The sequence below is a fragment of the Canis lupus genome, chromosome 16, assembly GCF_048164855.1.
Source record: "Canis lupus baileyi chromosome 16, mCanLup2.hap1, whole genome shotgun sequence".
NCBI classification, from domain to species: domain Eukaryota; kingdom Metazoa; phylum Chordata; class Mammalia; order Carnivora; family Canidae; genus Canis; species Canis lupus.
The window spans coordinates 35,453,630-35,479,578 of record NC_132853.1 but is presented as its reverse complement, the minus strand read 5'-3'; the positions used below and the strand labels follow the sequence as shown (position 1 = coordinate 35,479,578).

Below are 25,949 nucleotides of genomic sequence, written 5' to 3'. Positions count from 1 at the left end.
GCCTCCTGGTGCTGCCCAGGGCGCCTGAGGAATGAAGGGGGCTCTGCGATGCTGTCTGGGTTCTGCAGAATCTGTCTCCCTCATCGCACTTGGCCCAGGCTGATATTAAGATTCATCTGCATTCCCCGCGCACCCGCCTGGCAGATGGTGGGGGAGGAGGCTGGGTGCGTGCTGGGGGCTGCAGCCAGAGACCAAGCCGGGCCTGGAGGGCCACAGAGCAGAGTGCCCACCCAGCGTGCTCCCTGGGCCTGGCCCAGGCTGGGGCTGCTCCAACTGCTGGGGTACCTCCTCACCCTCACAGCCTCCAGGGGTGCTAGGACTTGACCTTTGCTTTTTCTAAGGACTAAGAGGGTCCTGGAATTCCAGCAAGGAAACACAGATATGAGTGGGATGATGGAGGACAGGACCCCTCTCCCCCTCCCCCCTGCCCCCCGGCCTTTGGGGATTTCAGATCAGGGCCCTGCTCTTCCTCCTGGCCCTGGAGGTTTGCAGAGGTCAGAGATTACAAAGGACCCCTTGGGATAGGAGCACCGTGTCCCAGCCTGGTCAGTCCCTGGGTCCCAGGGAGGGTATGTAGTGAAAAGCACAGACACAGCTTTCAGGGAGACCTTACCTGCCTAGTCCTCAGCTTCTCACCCCAGCCCCAGAATTCAGCCTGGCCCCGAGTGACCTTTTCATCCAGGGCTCTGGCCAAAAGTTTCCCATCACAGTGATTGGACAGAGTGGTGGGGGCTGGTTATCGTAGCCCCTCCGAGTAAAGTAGAAGAGAAAGAAACTGACATTATAGCAAGGGAGCACAAGCTAGACATCTAGAAGAACTTCCCTCAGCACAAAAGCGAGTCTTGCAGAGAGAGTGACTTTCAGCTGTGGGGATAGGCTACTCGTTATTGACGTGCTTTTTTGGCTGTTGGAATGGGTTTGGAAAAAATAACCTTTCCCAAGTCCAGGTCTCCTGGGGTGCAGGGTAGGGCAGCAGGTTCCCAATGCCCGCTGCGGAGGAACAGGCGCCTTGCCAGGGGGATGCAAAGGGTAGGGTCCCTATCCCAGGGCCACCATCCTCTCGCCTCCTCGCCGACACGTCCCCCGCCCCCGCGTCCTGCCCCCTTCGTCCTAGGTCCCCCGGCTGCAGGCCGGCAGGGGAGGAGTTAACTCCGGAGGTACCGGCTGGGCTCACCGTACCTGCCGCCGCCGCCGCCGCCGGTGGGAGGGACGAGGAAGCGGAGCCGCCAGGGCGCCAGGAGCGCTCCAGTCTGGCGGGGTGCTGCGCGGGGAGCGGGCGGCGGGGCTCGGCGCGGCCAGGGGCGTCCGCCAGGGGGCGCGCCGCGACGGGGCGGGAGGGGCCGTCTGGTCTGGGGAATTAGCGCCAGGGACGGGCGCGCGCGCGGGTCCCCAGCACATCTGGGCGAGAGCAGCGCCGCTGGACCGAGGGGGGCGCCGAGCGCGGATCTGGAGCGGCAGAGGCAGCGCGCGGCTGGGGCCCTTCGAGGCGCTCGGGGCGCACATCTGGGACCTCGAGAGGGGGCCGCGCCGCGCGCAGCTGGGCCCAGGGAGGGGGGCGGCGGCTGCACAGCTGGCCCGGAGGGGGCGGGGTCGGTCCCGGGCGACCGGCGGAGGGGAGGGCCGCGAGCAGCGGGGGACCGGAGCATGGGACGGCGCGCCTGAGGCAGCAGGGGCGAGGCAGGGGCCTGGGAGCCCGGCAGGAAAAGAGGAGAGAAAGGGGCCCGACAGCGAAGGAGGAAGATGCAACTGACTCGCTGCTGCTTCGTGTTCCTAGTGCAGGGCAGCCTCTATCTGGTGAGTGGCCCGCGGGGAGCTGCGCCGAGGGGCGGGGGCCCGGAGGACGGGGGAGAGCCCGGAAACTTTCTCCCTGCCCCCGACATCCCGGGGATGGAGGGGAAGCCCGGAGGCTGGGGGAGAGGGCGGGTCCGAGGAGCGAGACCGGACCGCAAGGGTTAATAGGGGCGGGGAGAGGGTGCTCGGCTGGCCCACCCACTCGGCCGCCGGCGGCGGGAGGTGCGACCGGCACGAGGGAAAAGGCCAGCCGCGGGGCGCCCAGGGTTACCCGACCGGGTCCCGGAGCCCCGGGACGCGCGGAAGGGGAGTGGGTGGGTGGCGGGGCCGACCACCTGCCAGGTCTGGGGCCGCGGGCTCTTCCCCGACCGCGGGGACCCCGAGGGCCCGGGACCTGGGTCCCTCGGCGCGCGGAGCCTGTCCAGGCGGGGGGCGGCCCCGCGGCCCCCGCTCGCGCCTTCCCTCCCGCTCCCTCCCTCCCCGCCTGTTGTTTTCCTCTCCTCTCCCGGCTGCGCGCGGCCCGAGCCCCACAGGACCTGGGCAGGCGGCTCCCGCCCCGGGCGCCCGCGGCAGCTGAGCGGAGCGCCCAGAGCCCGCTCCCCGTGCGCTCGCTCGCCGCGTCCTGCCGCCCGGGACGCCCGGGACTCCCACCCCGGCCCCCCGCCGCGGGCTTCGCTCCCCTCCGACCGCCCCCGCCCCCAGTCCTGCCGTGGAGAAGCCTCGGCCCCACATCTGGACCTGCCCGTTTCCTCAAAACAATAACCACCCGCTCTGTGCCACCTCCCTTTGCCACAGTGGAAGCACCCTTCCCTTCGCCTATCCACACCTGCTGTCCCACTCCCCACCCTCCAGCCATTCAGCTGCGACCCCGTGGCCAAGTAAACAAGGGTCTGCAGCCCCAGGTCCCAGTCCCCGCGGAACCCCCCCTCCTGGCTGCCCCTCTCTACCCTACCCCTGGGCCTAGCAGGCAGGGCCACCTAGCACATCTCTAAAGGCATAGCCAGGGCCCGGGTGGGGGGCATGAAGACCCCGGGGCCCCAGAGCCCTCCAGAGCCCAGCACTCAGGCATCCCCCTATCCTCACCCCAGGGGTCACCAGCAAACCTACAGGCTGCCCAGCTGTGAGCTGGTGCCCCTGGGGCTCTAACGCAGACACCTAGGGGGGAGTACTCTCTTTAGAAGCTGAGTAAGCACACACCAGGCGGCTGCCCTCAGGAAACCTTGTCTACTCCCTGATGCCCTCCTGAGCTGTCCCGTGTCTGAGCTGGGTCACGCTGTCCTGCTGGCCCTCCCCACAGCTCCTCCAGGAGGCCTTCCCAGGTGTTGCCTGTTGCCATGGCTGATCCAGCAGATGCTGGCCAAGCCTTGGCAGTTTGGCAGAAGATTCCAGGTGGGGATGGAGCTTGGACAGAACCTCCATAAACGGACCTATGTGGTCCATGAGGCCAGAAGTGAGGGGTGAATCGGAGGGCTGACCCTCTGTGACTTAGCCTTCTAGGGATGTAACCTTTGAGTCCTGGTGGCCTCATCTGTAGAACGGGCATAATAAGAACTCCTGCCTCTTGGAGCAACGGTGTCGGGGTGTGTCATCATCGGTGATCCTCAGAGTTTTTGACCTTCCATATCTTGGCCATCCTGAGTGTGGAATTCACTCCTGAGCTCCTCTTATTCCTTCTGCCAAAACCTAAACTGCATTTGCACATGGGAGAAAATGTCACTGGGTTCTATTAATTCTCTTAACCTCGGGGGATGGAATATCCTAGGATAAGGGGGGCGATGTCTCATCCCACAGACTAGGGAGTGCCAAAAAGCAGGGGCTGCCCTTCTCCTGTCAACCGGGGCTCTCCCAGCACAGGGATGGGGCTCTCCTATTCCACTCAGGGCTCCCTGAGGGCAGTAACTATGCCTCCCCATCGCCTTGTGAATTTCTCTGAGGCAGGGAATTTCCTCTGTGAAATCGTGACCTTACAACCTCTCCTGCGTCAGCGCAGGGCTATGCTTCTGACATCAGCTGAGGGCCATTCCCAAGATCGGAAGCTGGGCCTCCCCCATCAGACTGGAGACTCCCCAGGAGCAGGGGCTGTGTTTCTCTGGTGCCATGGCCCATGGGAGAGCATTCTCGACCATCTTTCCAGACTTGGAGTAGTGGCCAGAGGCAGGACAGTGGCGGGGAGGAGATGGAGGCCACCTGAATGTCACAAGGCGAGATGGGACCATGACACAAGCCAGAGTGTACACACCCAGCCCCTAGCGTAAGTGGGTGATGTGCAGGGATCCGTCAGCCTCAGAGCGGTAGAAGGGTCAGGCTGTTGGTGGGAAACAGCGACCAGAACTCCTGGGTCCTCAGGGACAGGGCTCTCACTCTCCTCCCAACTCCCCTCACAGGTCATCTATGGCCAGGATGATGGCCCTCCCGGCTCAGAGGACCCTGAGCGCGACGACCACGAGAGCCAGCCCCGGCCCCGGATGCCTCGGAAGCGGGGCCACATCTCACCTAAGTCCCGCCCCATGGCCAACTCCACCCTCCTAGGGCTGCTGGCTCCGCCTGGGGAGGCATGGGGGGTCCTTGGGCAGCCTCCCAATCGCCCAAACCTCAGCCCCCCACCTTCGGCCAAGGTGAAGAAAATCTTTGGCTGGGGTGACTTCTACTCCAACATCAAGACGGTGGCTCTGAACCTGCTCGTCACGGGGAAGATTGTGGACCACGGCAACGGGACCTTCAGCGTCCACTTCCGACACAACGCCACAGGCCAGGGCAATATCTCCATCAGCCTCGTGCCCCCCAGTAAAGCTGTAGAGTTCCACCAGGAGCAGCAGATCTTCATCGAAGCCAAGGCCTCCAAAATCTTCAACTGCCGGATGGAGTGGGAGAAGGTGGAAAGGGGCCGCCGGACCTCGCTCTGCACCCACGACCCAGCCAAGACCTGCTCCCGAGACCACGCTCAGAGCTCGGCCACCTGGAGCTGCTCCCAGCCCTTCAAAGTCGTCTGCGTCTACATCGCCTTCTACAGTACAGACTATAGGCTGGTCCAGAAGGTGTGCCCAGATTACAACTACCACAGCGATACTCCCTACTACCCCTCCGGGTGACCCTGGGCGGGCCGCAGAGGCCAGGCTGGGGCTGGAAGGACAGGCCTGCCCAACGGAGGAGGCCATCTGGCTGGACACTGGGCAGGGAAGGGACCGGGGGGACCTCAGGCAGGGAGGGTGGGTGGAGAGGAGGAGATGCCAAGTGGGGCCAGGGCCAAGTCGCAGGTGGTGGTGGGGAAGGGGTCCTGAGTGTTGGCCCCAGCCTGAGGTGGTGGAGCGACTGGGACACATGAGCACTGGAGGAGGAGTGGGTTCTCTGGGCAGTCCCACGGGGCTTCCCCACCAAGCAACGGGAAGATGTTGGGTCCAGGAGGTCCCTGGGGAAGTCAGACCAGTGTGGCCCCAATAAAGTGATGGAGAGGAGCCTAAAGCCTTGGCTCCCTCTTTGCCATCCTGAGGAAGAACAGCAACAAAGAGAGGGGCGTTTCACCAGCGTGGACACCAAGTAGGCAACAAAGGATGGCAGAGATGGGGCTGCCTGGGCACCAGCTCTGGGTAGGGGGAGGGCCTCCCTGAGGCGGCCCCCCGTAAGCCCTTGACCTAGACTATGGACTGAGCTTGGCTTGAGGCTGAAGTGGTGACCCTTGAAGTCTTCTTGATGTCTTGACAAATAGACCATCTGTTCCCAGCCAGGCCATACCTTTCCAAGATTCCCTCTCCTGCCATTGCTGCCCACCCCCACACCCTGCTCACCCTTGTGCTGATGGGACACCCATCCTTAAGCTGAGACAGAGGGTGATTGTGGGTCTCCCAACACCAAGGCCACAGATGGAAGCCCACCCTTGCGCCGTGTCCCTCTGCTACGCCATCCCTTGCTGGCTCCTCTAGGAGTGTCCTTGTCCAGTGGGTGAGCCTTGCCTGTCCGCCTGGGGCTCACCTGGGTAGAGCCAGCAGCTCCCCTCTTGGCCCATGGGGCTGGGGGCCGCCAGATGGTCAAGGGCGTGCTGGACCTGTTCCATGGTGTCTGTCTGTGGGTGGGGGAGGGGTGGGCGGGGTGTGACATCACCTGATTGTCGACTTCTGTGTGCAGAGTCTTGTTCTGGAATCGGGAATAAAGCTTTCCCAAGGCATTGGATTCCGAATTGTCTGGGGCAGGGAAGGGCCCTGGGTGCCCCATGTCCAGCCAGCCTTGCTCAGATGGCAGCAGGACATCTCCTGGAGACCAGAGCTGTGGGGCTCCCATAGCTGCTGGAGCTGCCACTCACTGACAGCTTTGGGGCTTCCCTCTCCAGCCCCCTTTCTGGAGCCTTCGGGAAGGCTGGGCAGACATTGCTTGGCACGCTCCTGGGTGTAGGGGGGCAGCGGCTGCAAAGCAGCATGGGGAGGAAGAGCTAGTAGGTGGGATGGGCCATTGTATTCCTTGGCCTCCCTAGGCTATTATCTGGGTGGGCCCGGGGTGGGGGAACCTTGCTCTCGCCATCAGTATTTTGCTCCGTGGGCTCAGATAAGTCCATTCTCTTCTCTGGGTCTCTTTCCGCTTCTTTGTAAACTGAGGAGCTTGCCCCACCCAGAGCTTCTCCAATGTGAGTGGGCATCTGAATCACTGGGAGCATCGTTTAACACATGCATTTCTGGGCCCCAGTTTCTAATTCAGTAGGGCTGGGGTGAGGTGCAAGGATTTGCCCTTCTGACAAGGACCCAGGGTGGATACTGATGCTACTGGCCCAGGGCCCACACTCTGAGGACCACTCACATGACCTCTGTGTTCCTCTCTGGCTCTGGCTCTGGCTCCCTAAGATGAAGAGACACCTCTGAGGCTCTCTCCCCACTGTGACTTCCAGCTGCTTCTCCTGGGGAAACCTCCTGGAAGGGTCCTTTCAGAGAATCGGAGTGTTGGTTTCTCAGTCTGGTGATGTGCTAGTACGGCAACAGGCCAGGTTGGGGGGAAGTGGGGACAGAAGGAGGCCTGGGAGCAGCCATTCTCCTGCCCCAGCCTATGGGAAGGCCTTGGGAAGGATGTCTGCCCGTGGCGCCTCGCCCGGGAGTCAGCTGGGCCCTTTGAGGCTCAGTGCGCAGAACACTGAGCCCCGGGTACCAAGATCACAATGCCCTCTCTAAGGTCATCTGAGGTCTGCTCACTTGGGGGGGCAGCACTCAGGCCCCCTGGGTCCCTTTTGGCCATGCAGCCACAGCTAGGAGAGTCCTAGCATGAAGGGAAGGTGGTCCTGCCACTCCTAGCTTGTCTCCCCTGCCCACCAGCACTCAGCACAGCCCCCTTGCTCCTCTCACTGCAGATTAGAGCTGGACGAGGCCTTAGAAGCCACCTTGCTTATGAAGTGACCCAGAAAGGGCACATGACTCAAGCTCACACTCCTGTTCCAGCTTTCCCCTGCATCGTGCCTCCTGGGGCCACCTCTCCTGAGCAGAGATTTGTGACACTCCTCCCACCCGGCCATGCCACTCTCTCCTTTCCCACCTTGGGACAGGTGCTTGGAATTCAGGCAGGCCCAGGGGCTCAGGCCCCCCTGGGTGGGGGGCTCGGGGCTGCTGGAACCTGGGGAACTCTTACCTGTGGATGCCTCCCAAACACCACTGCCTCCCGCACCCTGTGGGCACCGGAGGAAGAGGAGGGCAGCGGTCCTGACCCTCCTCACCTGGCCTGGCTGAACTATTAGCAGGACCGGGGGATGCTCTGACCCACCCCCTCTGGCTCCTCTTTCATGGAGAGCCAGATGCTGTGGACAGCTGGAGGGCTGGCCTGCCTGGCACACATTCCGTCTGAGCAGGGGATGGGTTCATTTTAATAACTTCATTTCACCCTCGCGCACACTCCACTGCCTCATCCCTCCTTTTCTGCCACACTAACCTGGCTGCTCTTCTCGGCTAGGATCTTGCTAATAGATTTTCTCCTGATTTGTAAGTCTTGTGGAATAGACCTTTGGGTCCTGATATTCTTGCCACCACCAGATATTTCCTATGCCCTGTGGTCCTCACAAAGGTGAGGGGTCTACACAACTGCCTCTCGTCACGAGGGCGCCAACCTCTGCCCCCTTGGTGAGCAATGTCTGTGACATCCTCCCCAGGGAGATGGATCCCCACCAGGCACTACATAAACTGCTGCTTGATCTTGCCAAACACTGGAGAGCAGATTCCTCTGGAAGGAAAGCTCCAGAAAAGAAGCTCTAGGTCCTTCCCCTACCCAACCCTTCGGCCTCCCCCACCACTGCACTTCAGTGACAGGGCCTTTGGTCCTGTGGTCCAGCTGTGCCATCTATCTGCTCAACCTAGCTGGGGAGCTTCCCCAGGGCAGAGTCCTTGTCTCCTTCATCTGAGTGGAGCAAGCCTAGCAGATTGAATGCTCTTTGAGGTCATGGCCCAAATCACCCTATGAGACTGAGGAGCTGGGGTCTGTAACCCCACATCTGATTGAAAAGCCCGTGAGGCCAGCATCTGTGCCTCCCTCATCAGACTGGAGTTTCCTGAGGGCAAGCACTGCAATATGGACCTAGGGAGGAAAGCTTGCTCCCAGAACACGTGGAGGCTGCCTCTGACCTTTGGCTTTGGGGGCAGGTACTGTCTAGGTCTCACTGTCCCCATCTCTGATGGGGCGAATCTTCCCAGCCGTCTGTGAAGCTGACAAGAGGGAATCCATGTTAGGTCAACTGGCAGCAAAGCTGAGTCTTCCTCTGAATGAAGCTTAAGGCAAAAGCAATAGGTGTCTAGGTCCCTCTTCTCTCCTCCTTCCCCCTCATTTTTCCTCCCTAGGATGAGCAAGCGGGAACTGAGTCACCCCCTTCCCCGTCCTTGGCAGGGATGCTGGTGACCTTGCGTGTGGCAGTCTCCTGAGGCGAGGGCCCATTGCTCAGAGATGCACGAGGTGGTGGGTGGGTAGGGAAGTGGGGGAAGGGTATGCATGGGGGTGGAGGCAGCTGAAGGTCAGGGGGTGACCAGGGACCTAGATTATCAAGTTAGGTAGCTATAGGGGGTTGTGGGAGACACAGTGAACCAGTTGCTACTGTGTTGGGAAGTGATCCAATGCCATGACTGGGAGTGGGAGAGAGAAATGTTACTTCTAGAGACTCTGAGTCCCGTGGTACAGCAAGAGAATGGGGGTGGGGGGTGGGGGGAGTGGGGTGACAGGCAAAGAGAGGCCCCACCAGCCCCACCAGGGAGGAGGCAAGATTGGGCGGGGGTGGCACCTGTCAATTATGCCAAAGTCCTGGAGTGGCAGCTGCCGTCATCCTTAAGGCGTAAATGCCAGAGGAGACCTGGCAGTCAGTGGTCGGGGGCTGGGCTCTGGTTCCATGGGGGCCCATTTCCTGTCGGCCTGCCAAGCTCAAAAGCTGACCGGATGATCCAAGTGACGGATGCCTACTTCAAAGCTTTCCAGTCCATCATCTCAGGGCCACCTGGCTAGATGGTCCCAAAGGACCAGCTGGCACCTCGCAAACCACAGAGGCTGCCCCTGAACCGGCAACATATGTGCTGCAGGAATTTATATCTGTGTCCTGATCCTGGGTCTGTAGTTCATTAGCTGGGTGGCTTTGGGCAAAGGACATCGTCTGCCACACCTCCTTAGGTGAAAACCTAGGGATCTACCTACATTGAAGCATTGGGGGAAAAACTAAATGACTTACTCGACAAATATGATTTCTTCCTCCTTTGTTTTTGGATGTGGACTTATCAGCTTCAGCCTTGCTCCTGGCGTAGCTGGGTGGAAGGGCCCTGGGCTGGAGGGAGGAGACTCGGCTTCGTGGCCTGGTTCTGCCCCATAATGCATGAGGCAGAGGCCACTAATTGTCCCATAATATGCGTTTCCCCTTTTTCCATAGGAATAGAATCCTCAGTGTTTAGCTGGGCATATGGCTACCTGAGATAAATACTACATCCCTCTGCCTCTCTTGTACCTAGATGAGGTCCTGTGACTGAGATCTGGCCAGTGAGCCAAAGGGTTATTTGGCAACTTCTAGAAAGACAGTTGATAAAACAGTTGAAAGACAGTTCTCGCTGCCATCTTAGACCATGGGCATAAGAGTCACATCCTGGAAGTGACAGAGCAATGAGTGGGGGAAGGCTTGGCTGCTGAACGCCTTGTGAAATAGAAAATGTTGTGGACTAGAAACACCATGTTAGCCCTAGGCTGCCTCCCTTCAGACTTTTATGTGAGAGAAAAATCCAATTTCTACCTCATTTAAGCCACTGTGCTTTGGGTCTCCATTTCTTAGTTACATCTATCACCACCCAACCCAGTGGATGTGTTTCAGTGCTTCCCTTCTGTGGACTCGTTTCCTCATCGGAGAAATGAGCTAATGATCACGTATCTTGCCGCACATCAGAGAGGTCTTATAGGCTTGCGGGCAGGAATGAACTGGGGAGAGCTCTGGTCCTCCCCCCTCCCCGCCACCCCCAACCACTCCCTGGCATGGAGGCCCACAATCTCCATTTTTGGAGGTGGAAAGAGTGGCTACACCATGGCAGGGAGCCCCTGACGGGCTCAGAAGGATTCTCCACCCCTTCTGAAAGGCCTCCAGTCCCCAAATTCAACCCCTGCACGTCTGAGTCCCCATCCACATTCTGATGTTGGTGACACACAATCCTCGTTAAGGGCCTGACTGATCCCAGCCAGATGGGATCCTAATTTAATTAAAACCCTTTAATTACCTGCAACAACACAGCTTTGGAAGTCCAATGCAGGAGGGGCCCTGTGATGGGAGGGGAGAGGGCAGGGCAGCACAGTGGTACCTCCACCCGGTGGATACAAACTGCACGTAACAGTCAGCGTGGCCCCTGCTTCTGGCTTGGTCTGCAGCCAGGAGGGGAGCCAGGCCAACCAGGCCCTCGGCTGCAGAGTAGCAGGATCTAGAAACTGACACTGTCAGCGTTGGTTTGGTGCTTGCACTGGGACCACCAGAGGCCGCAGAAGCTCGGGTCTGAGCTGCCTGAGACCCTGGCCCTGCCCAGGACACTCAGGGTAAGAGCAGGCCCGCTATGGATTCCTCCCGAATTGGTCGGGCTTAAGAAACGGGGCTGCCTTCGCAACCACCGAAGGAAAGCCATGTCCCTGAGAATGGGGTCTTTCCTCGAGGACAGGCAACCGCGTGGGGAGGGGAACAAAAGCCAGTGGCCGAGGTGGGTTGTAGAGGGCTGCGTTGTTTCTTGGGCACCAGTAAGGCAAGGACCTGCTTGGTGCTGGGCGTCAGGTGGCTCCGACTTAGGAAGGCAGAAGGAAGGGACCCGGGCCAGGCCAGAGCCCACCAAGCCTTGGCAGGGGCAGATTCTGAAACCCAGGCTCTGTGAGCCGGGCTCTTCTTAAGCCTTGTGGACACCACATACTAACACCCATCTGTTCTCCCTTAGTGCTCATTCATTCAACAAATATTGTTTAATAAAGCCTCTGAAAGTTCCAGCAAGTCTCCATGGCACCAGGAGATCCAGAAAAGGTTTTGGTTCACACTTGAGCCATGGCCTTCAAGGAAATGTTCTATTGGAGTCAGCATGATGTCAGTGGTTGGAATTGGAGCAAGAAACTCCAAGGTGAAGGAGAAATGCAAGGGGAAATATTGGGAGCCACTGGGCCCTGCCACACCACTCCAAGGGTTCTCCTTCCAAAGCTGAGCTGGGGAGACTCCGTCCTTGGCTCTGATGGACATGCTCCCCCGGAACCTAGGCCTTTCTGCTCCCACCCTTCCCACCCTTCCCCCTCTCCCTGCCAATCCTCACTTGGCACTCTGTCTCATGTCCTCTGCTGTCCCCTGACACCCACAGCTTTCTCTGAAGATCCTGCTCCTATCTCTGACTCAGGTTGAGTCTGGAGTGCTGTGTCCCTGCCAACTTGGGGACTATAACAATAGGAAATGTGGATTTCCCCCCTAGACTAATTGAGAGACTGGACACAGGAGCTGTTGGTCCTTCAGAATGGAGATTCTGTGAAGGCGTGGGGTATGTGCCGCTGGCCAGGTGGCCTGGAGTCTCCCCAGAGGCAGAGACCCTACCTCCGAGGCCTAACTGATGAACGACTTGCACCCCCGTGTCCTGCACACCAAGCCCTTCATGCTGAGGCATGCCCACAGCTGAAAGGAAGCAATGACAGGAGGACAAGCCACTGTCCCCACCTGGCATGCCTGACCTCCTGGCTAGGAGAGAGACCTACCTCTCCACCCACCTGTCCCCAGGATTATATGTTGTTTTCTCTAGAAGGGTCTTTGGAGACCCAGGTTAGCTCAGAGGGCACAGTGAGAGGGGCAAGTTCTCGAGCTGAATCACTGAGAGTCATGGGAAAAGCCAGGGCCTTGTGGATCCTAACCCAATACCTGCTCTTTCCATTAGAGCAGGCTTCCTTGCCCCAGATCCCCTTCATGGCTTATGAGGTAAACCCACCTGGGGAAGAATGGTCTGCTCAGTCCCAGGGAGCCAGGGCACCCCTACCTTGGGGTCAAAATGAGGCCATCCCCCAGCTGTAATGTGTTTGAAGAGAGTTGGGTTTACACCGTAGTTGCCATGTGATCTTGGCCTGGTCTCAGGCTTCTCTGGGCCTTGGATGGCAGTTCTTTCCCTGCCTGCTCACATGGTTCCTGTAAGGAACAAACTGACTCTGTGAATGGTGGCACCACGTCAGGGCAGGGCTACTGTCATCTAGCACCGCCTGGTCCTCCTACCCACCTGCCAGGCCCCACGGGCATCCCAGAGCCTCACAGCAAGGGAGAGAAAGCTGGTTCCTCTTTCTTTTTGGGGTAGGCCATGTAGGGCAGTGGTCGAGAGCCTGGAATCTGAAGCCAGGCTGCCACTTCCTAATTGTAGGCCTTGGGCAGGTTACTGAACATCCGTGTGTCTCAATTTCCCCATCTGTAAAATGGGGATAATCCTTACCTGTGAGGGGCTGTTGTGAATTAGAACATGTGTAGCAGTTGGAACTGTGTTTGGCACCGAGGCAGCGACCAGGTGAGCTGCTCTGAGTAGTCCCACACTACGGCCCTCCCAAATTTTGGCCAAGCCTGTGGGGAGGGAGTGAGGGGAAGAATGGCCATGGGCGCATTCATTTCTTGCTGCAGGAAGAATGTGTGGGAGAAGCCCACGCAGGGGAGGTCAGAAGTCTGTCCTGTCTATAAAAGATGATGCATACAAAGGAATCTATTTTTGTTTTCCTTGATTCTGGTGAAGAAATTGGGCCCTTGGTTGCCTTACTACTTAGCTCCTTGGGCCCAGAAGCCCCCTTCTGCACTCCAGAAGACCCGGTGGTGCACTAAGGAGGTTCGTCTGTGTCCTCCCCTCCCGGGACCTCTGCTTGTAAACATACCACAAGGCTCAGAGAATGCAGGTGGCCACAGGGTCTTTATTTAGAAGCACAGGATTATAGAGCAGTCAGCCAAGCGTACTGAGGCAGCCTGCCCAGGGCCCCTCCTGCCTTACCTCGCCCTACCCCCTACCTTGTCTTTGTCACCTCCACTTGTCACCTCCATCTGTCACCTCCACCCCACGGATCAGTTTCTCATTACCCTGGATGGCCCATGGTCCCTTGCTGGCCCCCCTGAGAGCAGGGTATGCAAAACGTACCCACCTCAGACTTTACTCCTGAGGATGAGTCCCCCTGGGGACTGGGCCTTGAGTGACCCATTTCTTCCACACTTTGAGAAGGGCCAAGGGCCTGGGGTACACGCACAACCTCGCTACTACATCTTGACTCACAGATGACGTCCGAACTTCATTGCTCTCATGGGAGTCTTTGACAGGGAGGGAGGAGACCCGGGTCAGGAGGTGGCTAGCCCCCGCCGGGCAGCATCTACACAAGACAAGAACGATGCTGGTTTGGGGAAACAGGGGCTAGGTGGAGGATACAGGAGCATGGAAGGGTATACAAATGCCCCATTTCCCAGTCTTGGCAGCGCCGGGCCAGGGATAGGAGGGGGCTGCTTACTCAAGCTCTGCCATCTGCCTCATCTCAGCAGAGATCAGCACTGGAGGGCTCGTTGTAGGCAGGCTTTTTTATTTTTTTAATGCAGCAGGATCAGGCTCAAGATGTCACTCCAGTGAGCCGGACGGGAGACAGGGGAGGGAAATGTCTAGGAAAACAGGGGAGAAATAAATGGAAGCTTCCATGCTCCAGGAGGAGGGAAGGACGGGGAGTAGAGAAGGAGGGAAAACGAAGAGGAGCCCAAGAACAAAAATGGTGTGGAGGAGATGGGCTTGGATTAGCAGCTATGCATCACCCATCTTTCCCAGGTCCCTCAGAAGCCAGCCTAAGCCCGAGGCGCAGGGCTCCAGGGTCCCAAAGTTCCGGCCGGCCCCTCCCCAGGCCCTCTTCTCACATCTGCAAGTCCGAGGCCTTCTGCCCCGCCTCCTACCTTCCTCCCTGGAATGCCTCATGTCAAGCGCTACTCGCTTCCTTCCCGAGACTGTGACGGTGGCGACGGGGGTGATCATACATGCGCCATCCCAGGTGACTGAAAGATGTGGTGCGGGCTGACTCCTTCCTGATACTTCTGGGGACTCACCCTCCTCCACACACCACAGCAGGCAAAGGGCGTGGAGCTCACGGACGCCAGGCTGGCCGCTGGACGCAGGTCCTTTCTCCGCAGGGAATTCTCCCAAACCTGCCCATTTCAGTGTCTCATTGCAGATTTACATTCCATTCCAAGAAATCAAAAAAGGGAATGGGCCCCAAAGGCTGTATATGGCTTACACTAGAACCAACTGGAATTATGTGGTGATGACATTATCAGCAGTTTATCTTTCTGAAGCCCTGTTGAATGGCAGTCACCGTATTAAGGACTTGACATGTACTTTCTCATTAATTTCCCAAGAGAACTCTATGCCGTATGCCCATTTTACAGATGAGAAAATTAAGGCTGATGCAGACAAGTGCTTTGGCCAGGACCACGAGTGGCGGCGGGAGAGCAGAGCCAGGCTCCCAGACTCCAGATGCTGTGCCGCCAAACACCAGCCTGGGCTGGCCCCTCAGCGCTGCACTCTTACCAACTGCACCCCCCCCACCACCACCTGGTCAGACCACTCCTCCATCCCACCCCATCCCAGTCAATGGCAATTCTCAGCCATTGACCTTATTCTCTACTAAACACCGGAAAACTCACAAGTCCCCAGGGGCACACTTGCTCTGCCCGCCTTGACACAAACTGCCTGTGTCTGCAGGACTCTCCTCACACCCAGAGGTGTCCCTCCTCGGCCTTCTTAAGCTCCCCAGCCCTCTGTGTGCTCAGCACCTCAGGGCATGGACCATCCCCTCTCTACTGGAGACTTGCCACCAGCTTCAAATAGGTTTTGTCCTATGGGAAAGCCCACCACCTTCTACTCATTTCCCCCTCCAGGCACCCCCGGAACTTCTTCCCTTCACAGCCATACCTGAAGCCGGAGCCTGTCCTCCCTCTCCCGGCTCATGCGTCACCTCCCACCCCCTCCTCACTTCCCCCCACCCGGGCCCTTCCCTGAGTGGCCCTGGCTAAGGTCACCAAGGACTTCCATGTTACTAGCTCCAATGGACATTTTTAAATCCTTGCTCTCATTCGACAGCATTTGACACGTTTAACTCTTTCATATTGGTCCTCTTCACTTCGATTTCTGTCTATTTCTGGCCACTTCTCCTTTGGGACTTCTCTTCCTCTACCGGCCTTCAAGGCTAAGGATTCCTTAAGGTTTAATCCCAGGGCCCCTTCTCTCCTCACTCTGTACTCTTCTTTGGATCCAACACACCCAGGGCTTCAGTTCCACCTATAGACCAGTATCTCCAGAACCTTCAGACTAGTCCCCGTCTTCCCTCTGAGTGCTAGGCTCATACATTGAACAGCCCACATGATGCCTCTCATGGCATCTCATGATCAACAAATAAGATGAAATCAGTGATCTAATTTCCCTCAAGCCTGTTATCTTCCCATCCGTCTCTATTCGGGTGAGTCCATCCTGGTCGCCTCCTCGTCTCTACTCATCCAATCCATCATCAAGTTCTGCCAAATCTGCCCCATAAATCTCTCTCAAAAAGATCTACTTCTTGGCTCTGCTACCTCCCGAGTGCATGTTCTGTTAGCTCTGGCCTTCCCTCTCCCCACTGCCAACATTAACTTTTCTAAACTCTAGCTAGAGATCTTATTAAAATGAAATCTTGTCACCCTCTTCCACCTAACACTCTTTAATGATTTCCCACCATTCTCAATTAAGTACCTAAATCCTACCTGTGACCTAGGGAGGTCCTCCCAGCTCTGGTGTCTAACTCGCTGCCACACTCGTCCACAGTCCAGCCACCCAGACTTCCAGGCTCTAGGGTGCTCTGAGCTCCCTCCCAACACTCAGGACTTGACATGTGCCGTTTCTTTTGTGCAGAGTGTGCCTACCCCACCTTCCCAGGCTGATGGCTCTTTGGCCTTCAGCTCTCACCTCAAAAGCTGCTTTCTTAGAGAAGTCTTCTGGCTCCCCCCAGATCAATTCCCTGCTCACAGGCTCTCAACGGTACCCCATATATTTCTTTCAGAATGCTCAGCATGGTTTGACATCACGTGTCTGTCAAATTATTAAGGACACTCTCTCATAAGATTCTAGGCTCCATGGAAGTCAGGGAGCAGTTAGTGGGATTCGCTGTTTACCCCTAGAAACCAGCACAGTCTCTGGCACATCATATATTGAATGTGGAAATGAATAATTAGTAAAGAAAATAAAGAAAATACATTCTTAAAAGCTAAACCAAGGCAAGGTTCTTAAATTTAGGTTGGTGTGGAAGACCCTGGGGATCACCCAGTGGTATGTTGACCACTCCCTTTTTTCTCTTCTGATTTTGTTCAGAGGTAGTGGGGGCAGGAAGGATACTCAGTGGAGATCACAACCCTGGAATGACTCGAAATTATACTGGATCATGTTGTCAGGGGATATGCCCATTTTTCATTAGTGGTTCAATGAAATACTTCTAATACTTTTAAGAGATAGAAGTAAAATGTTTACTTACCCAAAAAATATATATAGTAATAATAGGACTATTGGTTCATGTATGTCAAACTACTTATAGATTGCTTAATATGGGTTTGAACTGCGTGGGTCCACTCGTATACAGATCTTTTTTGATACAGTGCAGTACTGCAAATGCATTTTTCTCTTATGATTTTCCTGTTATTTTCTCAAGCTTACTTTTATTGTAAGCATACAGCATATAATACACATACAAAATACGTTCATCAATATGTTTATGTTACTGGTAAGGCTTCTAGTCAACAGGATATTAAGTTTTGCAGGGTGGGGGTCAAAAGTTATATGCAAATTTTTGACAGCACAATGGGGGCAGGGGTGCCTCTAACTGCATTGTTGTTCAAGGGTCAATCGTACTTCATTTTACCATTAAACCACAGAGTTTAAAGCATTTTCAAGTGCTGTGGCATAACAGGAAATAATGAGGGGCACAGATGTTGAGAGGACAGATTTGAAACCATACCAATGATGTGTGCTGGAGCTGGTTCACGCTGGCTCTCTAGAGCCAACTGTTAAATTTTTAGGAAGGTTGAGAGTTGGTTAAATAGCTAATTAAAAATTAAATTATATTAACGTATGATTAACAGCAAAGGTAATAAATGTTCCAAATTCATCCCTAATTTTTTCACATTTTGCCATTACCTACACTCTTGAGGTTCTATAGGTCTACTGTAACTGCATGGCAGAAATACTAAAAGCAGCAGTGAGCGGCATGCTTCCTAACTCTGCGCTTCATAAAGTTTGAACTGGGCCCCGGTGAGAGTATCTACACCATGGAAACTGGCAAAGCTACCCATTACGGGATACATTTTGGGGTACTGAATGTTATACATTTTGGTAGCTCACCACCTAACCAAACCACTGGCTCCTTAAAATATTTTAAAGGTCACTAGTAAACGTGAATCTAACTTTTACTTGGAAGATGGACAGATTGAAAAAGTATAGAAAACATAGGTCCATCTAAATTTAGGAAATCATTCTCAAAATTGTGTAAGGCTGAAGGTGGTGACTGTTTTCTTCAACTTAAACCTGTAATTATTCTATATACATTTTATTACAAATATCAGTTACTGGAGTGTAATTTTACGGAACCCGTACACCATGACTTCTACACAAAAATAAATGTGTTGACTAAATTGAGGCATAAGTCCTTAAGAGTGGGCGGGAGAGATTCCTTTTTTCTCTCCCTGCCAAACTTCTGGAAAGCGTAGCTTCTACTCATTCTATATTTGCTTACCTTCTCGTCAGTCTTGGCTTCTGCCTCCTGCCTCCACCATTTGACAAACTGCTCTAAGGTAACCAGTGACCTCCTTACTGCTAAAATTCTCTTCTCTTCAGTCCTCAATGTCATGACCTCTCTCTCTCTCTGTTTCTGAGAGCCACTCCCCCGCCTCCTCCATTAGACTGAAGTAGTAGAGAAATCCCACTCTCTCCCCCAATCCTGGCTTGGCATGATGTTTGGCACCTTCTGGGTGCTCAAGCCATTGTTTGCTGGATCACTGGCCTTTTATTTTATATTTTTTAAAAAAGAGTTCATTTATTCATGAGAGACACAGAGAAAGACAGAGACACAGGCAGAGGGAGGAGAAGGCTCCATGCAGAGAGCCCCTTGTGGGACTTGATCCCGGGACTCCAGGATCACACCCTGGGCCAAAGGCAGGCACTCCACCGCTGAGCCATCCAGGGATCCCATGGACTGAGTTTTAATCCCTGTGACCTTGAACATGTCATCTCACTTCACTGGATATCTGTTTGTGATGTCAGAAGAAGATGAACCATGGGCAGGGCGGGGGGGGGGGGTGTCTTCTTTCCCTTTGGCTTGTCAAGAGCTCACCTTAAGGGGTCTTGAGAAAGCAAGCTACAACTCCCCCCATTTCAACTGAGCCTCACGAGCAGGCATGTGTCCACTTCACTGCCAAGCACTCTGGGGAGTTTCATTTTTTCTTTGGGCCTTGGGCCTAAGCCCTAAAGCTACTCCTTTGCCTTCTGTTGCTTCTTAGCTCAGAGTCAGGTTGAGTGACCTTGAGGAAGTTATGCTATCACCTTCCCAAGCTATACGATTGGGATGAATGGGGACCATGTAAGACAAGCTGGCAAGTGTTCAGAACTCCTGCGAGATCTGTAAACTGCGGGTCCTGATGCTACATTCCTGTACTTGAGTAACGAGTATTTTATCTTCATAATGTTTTCCCCGTAGAGTTGATCCCCTTCAACTCCTTAATCATTTCTGTTGCTTGTGCTGAATTCCCTCAAGTCTAAAATTCTTTTTTCCTGGAGCTGCAGGAATCAGAACCAAACAGTATTCCAGATGCCACTTTCTATTCCAGCATTATGGGATTTACAGAGGGGGAGCGCTCATCTTTCTAATGGCTTAGCAGCATAAAGATCTCATCAGTCAACAACATTCAAGTTTCTGCTCTCATCTGGAGGTCAAAGCTTCTGGTTCTCCCAGCTCATTATCCCAAATACTGATCATCCTACATTTGCTTTCTTGCTCACTGCCTCCGTGAGGTATCCACCTATTGGGTCAAAGGCCCCAATGTGGTGCGGTCACCTCTGAAATTAAAAGGGGGAAAACATATTCACCCTGTGCATACACGTACATAAAGAGCAGCCCAACGATCCTCACCTGAATGTTAGATTAGTCAGCCAGCCATTAGAAATGAATCTAAATGATGTAGGGCAGAGTTCAGTAAAAAGTCATGAGATAAAGGAAACACATGGGGCCCAGGCTGATTAAAAAGATAATTGGTTGTGGAAAATAAGGTTGGGTGCCAGCCAAGAGTTTGTCTTTGACGAAGATAAACCGAAGGATCCAATACAGTCCTATTGGGGGATTCAGATACTGTTCTCTAGGAGTTGAGGAGCCAGAACAAAGCAACAGTCAGTTTCAAAGTACAGCTTGACTCCCCCTCTGTTTGTTGTTCTGCTCATAAACATACAAGCTGTTTCCTTTCATCTGCACAGGCTCACACAATACGGAGAACCCACAATAGGTTTAAACTAGATTTATAAAGGGATGTGCAGAATGGGGAAGCCAGAGATCTTTCGGCCTAAGAAAGGATCTTGATGTCCTTGGCTAGAATTAAAAAAGAAAAAAGATTCTCTCTAAAGATCCACAAGCCCGGCAGACTTACCAGTGATAAGAGAAAGGCCTCTCTTACCTGAATTGTTAAACCCCATAAAGGTGTTTGAGATGCCTCACAGCAACACAGAGAGGTTTCATCTCCACACAGGGAATGGGAAAATTTTCCATGGATGGCCAGATATAGGAGGGCTGACAACAGGGAGGAGGGGGGTGGGGAACAATGCCAGATACTCTGTTTGGACCTCAAACTGCAACTCCAAAGGTTCTGTGAAACTACTTGCCTGAAATATTGTTTTGATAAATAAGCTATATCCTTGTGGAATTGAAATCTCCAACTGTTCCACTGGCACGGACATCTCTGCAGTGACAGCACATGCCCCAGATTGTGGAGTTAACTTGAATTAAATTTCAGATGTGGGGGAGCTGAGGGAGGGGGTGGTGGCAGTGGGAGGTTTATGAACAGTATGCTGGGGCTCTGATGTTGTCATAACCAGATGGCTTCAACTGTATCATTTAAACAAAAACAAACATGTCCAGAAATAATATAATAATGACAGGAGAAGCATCGGGCAGGTTCACCTGTACCTGAAATCCTAACAGCTTTGTACCCACAGTAAAGCCCACACTGGAAATCCCAAAAATATTAGGAAATCCCCAGAGACCTTCATCCTTATGGAAGCCCAGTGCCAGGACTTCGACCCTCCTGAGGACTTTTCCCTGAACCCACTGGCCCCCAACCCACAGCTTTCTACGAATGAGGAGGAAAGCAAATCTGAAGCCAGGCTGGAACCCTGGCCCCTCTGAAGAACAGGACAGGAGACCTATCTTCTATAGCTTTGCTCTTGCTATTCCCATAGGAAGGAAGCTTTACCTCAGATTTTGTACCGAAACTTTTCAGAAATGGAACTACCTCCCAATACTTACATAATCTTTTCAGGGTACCACATCAGAAGAACTGTCACTCGACATTGTGTGATCTGTTGCATGTCACTTGACTTCTCTGGGTTTCCACTTCTCTTTGCTCTAGAATGGGAGGGTGCTGTCTGTCACATGGTGGTTGGGAAGTGTAAATGAATTAATGTATGTGAAGGTTTAGTGAAAACTGAGAAGAGCTGAGCAAATGAGCGAATGGCCCCAGAGTGTCCTGAGAGTGGCCCGAGGAGACTCTCTACATGCTGGATCCTGGGCCCAGTGTGCTGACCTGGAAAGTGGAAATGAGGTGGCCCAGCAGCCACAATGCAGGGCACTGGAGGTTTCCTCATGTATGGGACACGTGGGAGGAAACCAAGAAGTACGATGGAGTGGTTTCCAACAAGCACATCCTGTGTTTGACTGTATCAATGCTACACCATAGGTAGTCCATTCTAGGACCGCCAAGATAAATGAAAACTGCAAAATCTGCAAAGGCCAAAGTCACTGAAGGGAAATTGGAAGGTAGAATATGTTGAGGCTCCATCTAAGGTCAAATAGTACACATGTTGGCCAGGTGGCCAATGCGTTTTCCAGCATGTCCCACTGTCCTGTCCTGTCCAACACTGCTATGAGAAAGGCAGAGGAGCCCGGGAGAGTCCTTGTGAGCCCATTGGGAATTCAGACATTAACTTTTCTGGAAACACATCAAGTCAGTGACAGAACCAGTTAGAGATAATAATTTCCCTTTATTTAATCTCCACATTCACGTCCCTTGATCTTTTTCTAGTTAGCTAGGAGAAGGGAGATTGGGAGTTAGGTGTTAGAACCCTGTAGGGCATAGAAAAAGCCCACTCCCATTACTTGCATTGGCAAAGGCAGGAGCCTGATCCCTCATTAGGATGTGGCCTGTGAGATACTCAAGAAGGACAAGACAGTAATAGATGATGGGAGCTCATAGAGGAAGCTTGAGATGAGGGAGACGTGATAAATCCCCACAGACAGACATTTCACATATAATCTCTGGAACTGAAGAACCAAACTAGGCCTTCGAAATCCCTTAAGGAACTCAGACCCCAAAAACCAGCCAGGTAAGTGAAACAAAAGACCAGAGATACCACACAGTACAAAATAGTAATTATTTATATTTTCAAAAAGAAAAAAATTAACATTTGGAAGTTCTCCCCTGTAGGAAAGGGGTGAATTGGAAGGAACAGGACTGGCTCCTATGCAGGTGGCAAGTCAGGTACAAACAGCTGAGCAATCTGGGCTGGGATTTTTGTCACACAGCATTAATAATAAAATTTCCTTTTCTTTTCTCTTCTTTTTGTTCTGTTTTTGTGTTTTGTTTTTTTAGAAAAGGGGGGGGAGGGAAGAGAAATAAAATCAGAGAAAAATGCCAAAAAACATTTTCCACAATATCTAAAAACAGAGAACCATAGTTCTTGTCAAGACAGTATGAATTCTGGATGAATTATTTTTTCCAGTTTTCAACACCAATAAAGATTTTTTGCAAAAGCCACCACATCAGAACACGCATCTTCCAGCTCAAATAACCTCCTTCCCCTCTCGCCTTCACTTGTCATTTTTCATAAAAGGATAAAAGGATGTATTCTGTTCTTGCAAACAATAAGTGCTAACAACAAGAGAGCTCTTCTGATACTTGTATGGTGGTGAGTGGTCACAAATATCCAAGTTTTAGCACAGCTGGATGGACTAAAATTTCTCTCAACATAAATACTACTGGAATCCACAAACTGATTTTTGAGAAATTCTGCAAAAATCCTTTCTTCTTTTCTTTTCCCTTCTCTTAAAACTAAATGTCCTTTTTTTTTTTTTTTTTTTTTTTCCTTTTTGCTCCAGGCACCTGACGATTTGCTCTGCTCAGTCAGATGCAGACAGGTTTCTCCGAAGTACCACCGCTGGGATGTCCTCAGGGCCGGCGCCTAAACTGAATCCCCACAGTATCAAACTTGGCCAGGCCAAAGGGAACACAGTGACGCAGCAACAGGGTTTTCATTAGGTTGAGCAGCCCCAGGTCCCGGGCCCTTCCCTCCCCCCACTTCCCCCAAGTTTATTTAGTGCTGTTTTAAAAGTCTGGGGGCCACGATACAGTCTTTTGCCCCCACAACAGAGTAAAAGCTCCACAGATTGCGCTGTCTACCTGGTGGTCAGTGGCAGCAACAGTGGCTGCTGCTTCAGGAAAATAAACGGAGTCTTACGACAGGCAGGATCTTAGGATTGCTTCAGGCGCTTGCGTGGGGGTCCCAGAAAAGGGCACTGTGCTGAAGCCAGAGAGCGGTATGCTTCAGCCACCAAGTGGGGATGTGACACCACCATTGACTTCCACCCGGAGGTCTCCAAGACATCCGAAGCATGACTAGGAGAAATGTGGAGAGAGGGATTACCAACGGCGAGAGAAAGGGATGGAGTAAACAGTCCCTGGGCAGTCTAACTTCCCAGAGTTCACTATAAAGGGTGTCACTGCAAGAACCTCAGGCCAAACCCTTACTCTACCTGGAGTCTATCAGACAACGTGTGGACAGGTGATTAGGCTGGGGCTGCAGCAGCTCTGAAAACCTAGATTTTGAGCCCCTATACTCTCAAAAACGAAGGGTGGAATGTTGCTCAAGCTCTTCTCTACACTGTCAATGCTCTTTATATCCACCGGTGAGGCTAATACAGAGAAAGAGGAAGGGCTCTCTTGGTTGAGCAGCTCTGAGCTTGCACTTGGCTCTGCCATTATTGTAGTCCCTGACCACAGAGCAGATCACAGCCTGGGGCCTATTCGATCAAAAAGGAGGGGGGATCATAACCACACTCTACTGAATGGTTAACATCTAATAAGCAGCAGCCAAGTATCCAGCACAGAGCAAACAGTCACTAGAATGAACATTTAGGAGTCTCTTCCCACCCGCCTTTGCCGCAATTGGTAAACTCCTTTGAAACAACCTTACCAACAGCCTTACACAAGAGAAAGTTGATTCCTGTTTGGGGGAGTTTTCTGTGTTGAAGAATGTTCATCCATTCACCTGGCAACCTTTAAGTCCCGCCTCAGCTGGGAACTGATGCTATGATGGCTTTTTAAGTTCTGCTTCTCCCCTTTGGGTTTTTCCCAACTTTTGTTCTCCAAGAGGCAAGGAAGTAGAACATGCCCCACTGAGAATTACTGCAGAGTAATATGGCCAGGTCATTTGTCATCTTAGGATGAAGGAACTAGTCTACTGAGAAGAATGCTTCTTTCTCCAAATAGTATTTAACAACTTTGACTACTGGTTATCCCTTCTCTTTTCCCCATTCCACAGTCAGTTGTGAGATACATTTTACTAAAATACAAAACACACTTCTGTTCTTCCAGAGATCTACATCCTCTAAACCAGGTAATGGGAAGCAAAGGCACTGCCATTCGGGGCACACCGCTTTTCCAGGCCAGCCACTTTTATCATTTCATCATTTCCCATCACCGTGAGGAAGGAAAACACCTCTCTCACCAATCGGATTAGCCCCATGAGACAGAGCAAAATCATATTCCATCCTGTCAAGCGGAAGGGAAAGATGAAAACCCTCTACTTACTATTACAAGGGGTTAATGAAACCACTTGCCTGTTTTACTCGCTAATTCAAAGTCTTTCTCTTTTCTCTAGCTAGCCCAAACTTTCCTGAAAGAACAGCTTTGAAGATGCCAACTCACTAGTTGATGAAATCCACCGCCTGAGTTTTCAACTGATCGGCGCTGTGGAGGTCAGCCAGGATGAGAATCTCTGCAGCATTCTCCACGGAGAGGTTACTGCAGAGGGCGTCCTCACACATGACCTTCAAGCGCTCCAGGGCATACTGTAAAACACAAGCACTGCTGTGGTCAGGACAGGAGTGCCTCTGGGCTGCCTCCGCTGAAGCTGTTGCTCCTCAGCAGGACCGCCACAGAACTGGATTCCCAAGCAAAACTGCACAGAGCGTGACAAGGCTACTACTGCAATGATAAAGCACAAGCATGCCCCAAGGCTGAAAATAATGCGCATGGCTGCCATTCAAGTTCTAAAGTCTACCTACTAAGAAAAATGGCAATGAGGGCATATACCCACAACCTCAAGTTCACCCTGCCTCAAGTATGACTGAAGTTGTTTCTTGGACCACCATCATCTACCCTCCCTTACAGCATAACCCTGCTTCAAGCCAACAGGGCATTACATTTTACATTGCTGCTATCCTTTTAGTCAGAGGCAAACTAGGGTGATGCACAGTCCTTTTTACTTAAGCAATGTCACCAGCCCGGCAGGGTATCCCAACTGGCCCATCGGGCTATGAAAAGAAGCCCTGTGGTGACTTTCACCAGCATCTCTGCCACTAGCTGGTCCTGAATGAGGGTCAACCAAAGGCCTCCTTTTAAAGAGAAAGGGATAAGTGGAGTCTTCTTTACTGGGATTGAGGTCAAGATCCTCAGGGTAGAGGAACAAAGCAGCAGAGACCCTGGATCCGGTTTTGGTTTAAAAACTTCTATTTTCCAAGTAGAGTATAAATGTTCTGGAAATGAAGGTCTAGGTTAATACTGAGCACATCTGATCTAGCTGATTTGTTTTGATGTCACTATACTAAGTGCTTTTAAATATGAGATTATGAATTTACTAAGGAACTTCAGGAGTGAGGAGAAGGAAGGGATAAAAGGAGGCACAAAATAAAATGCCATTAATTGGCTTACAGGAGAACAGTTTGCTTTAAGGGTATCCAGTTTCCATATCAGTCCCACTTTAAGGACCTCAGAACTCAATGACACAATAACCCCTTCTGGCTGAATCATGGCAATCAAACCAAGACAATTTTATTTTTATGAATTCTGGGTGAGGAGGCATATCTGCTGGCACTGTGATCTCTTGCAGCAAAAAGAGTTTTATTGGTTTTGGTACAGCTTTAATTTTTTTACATTTGAGTAACTGGAAAACAGTTTCCATGGAAAACAGGAATGACACCAGACAAGCAAGAAATTAGGTTGCTGTTTTTGTTTTAGAAGGCTGGAAAAGGTTGAGTAAATGTTCAGTCTTTATACAGTGCTGCACAGAACATTCCTCTTATCCTTTCTCAATACATTTCTTTTAAAAGGACTTTTACTGTGAATAGTTCTGATCCCTACTGCATAATTAGACAAAAGTAGCCATTCTTATCCCTTGGGGGACAAAGTT

General features: G+C 52.8%; 2 protein-coding genes and 1 long non-coding RNA gene across 8 annotated transcripts in view; 1 reads left to right on the top strand and 2 right to left on the bottom strand.

Annotated features, from left to right (window-relative positions):
* Nucleotides 1–1,568: 1,568 nt before the first annotated feature.
* On the top strand, nucleotides 1,569–5,877 carry NXPH3 (neurexophilin 3). Its single transcript, XM_072780152.1, has 2 exons — nucleotides 1,569–1,794; nucleotides 4,176–5,877. The coding sequence occupies exons 1-2, from the start codon at nucleotides 1,741–1,743 to the stop codon at nucleotides 4,878–4,880; spliced, it is 759 nt and encodes a 252-aa protein (XP_072636253.1). The 5' UTR covers nucleotides 1,569–1,740; the 3' UTR covers nucleotides 4,881–5,877.
* Nucleotides 3,000–6,875, bottom strand: LOC140606563 (uncharacterized). Of its 2 annotated transcripts, none has more exons than XR_012008904.1 (3): nucleotides 6,574–6,875; nucleotides 4,396–4,642; nucleotides 3,000–3,479 (listed from the first exon to the last, which is right to left on the bottom strand). It is a non-coding gene; the product is annotated as an uncharacterized lncRNA (long non-coding RNA). The 2 variants fall into 2 exon arrangements; XR_012008905.1 differs by lacking the exon at nucleotides 6,574–6,875 and adding an exon at nucleotides 5,887–6,557.
* Nucleotides 6,876–21,900: 15,025 nt separating this feature from the next.
* Nucleotides 21,901–25,949, bottom strand: part of SPOP (speckle type BTB/POZ protein) — a 67,466-nt gene continuing 63,417 nt past the window's right edge. For all 5 annotated transcript variants that reach the window (XM_072780149.1, XM_072780148.1, XM_072780150.1 and 2 more), the window contains 2 exons: nucleotides 24,467–24,609; nucleotides 21,901–23,155 (listed from right to left, as the gene is read on the bottom strand). In XM_072780149.1, the coding sequence (XP_072636250.1) occupies nucleotides 23,011–23,155; nucleotides 24,467–24,609 (288 nt within the window). In that variant the 3' untranslated portion in view covers nucleotides 21,901–23,010. The remainder of the gene's footprint in view (nucleotides 23,156–24,466; nucleotides 24,610–25,949) is intronic.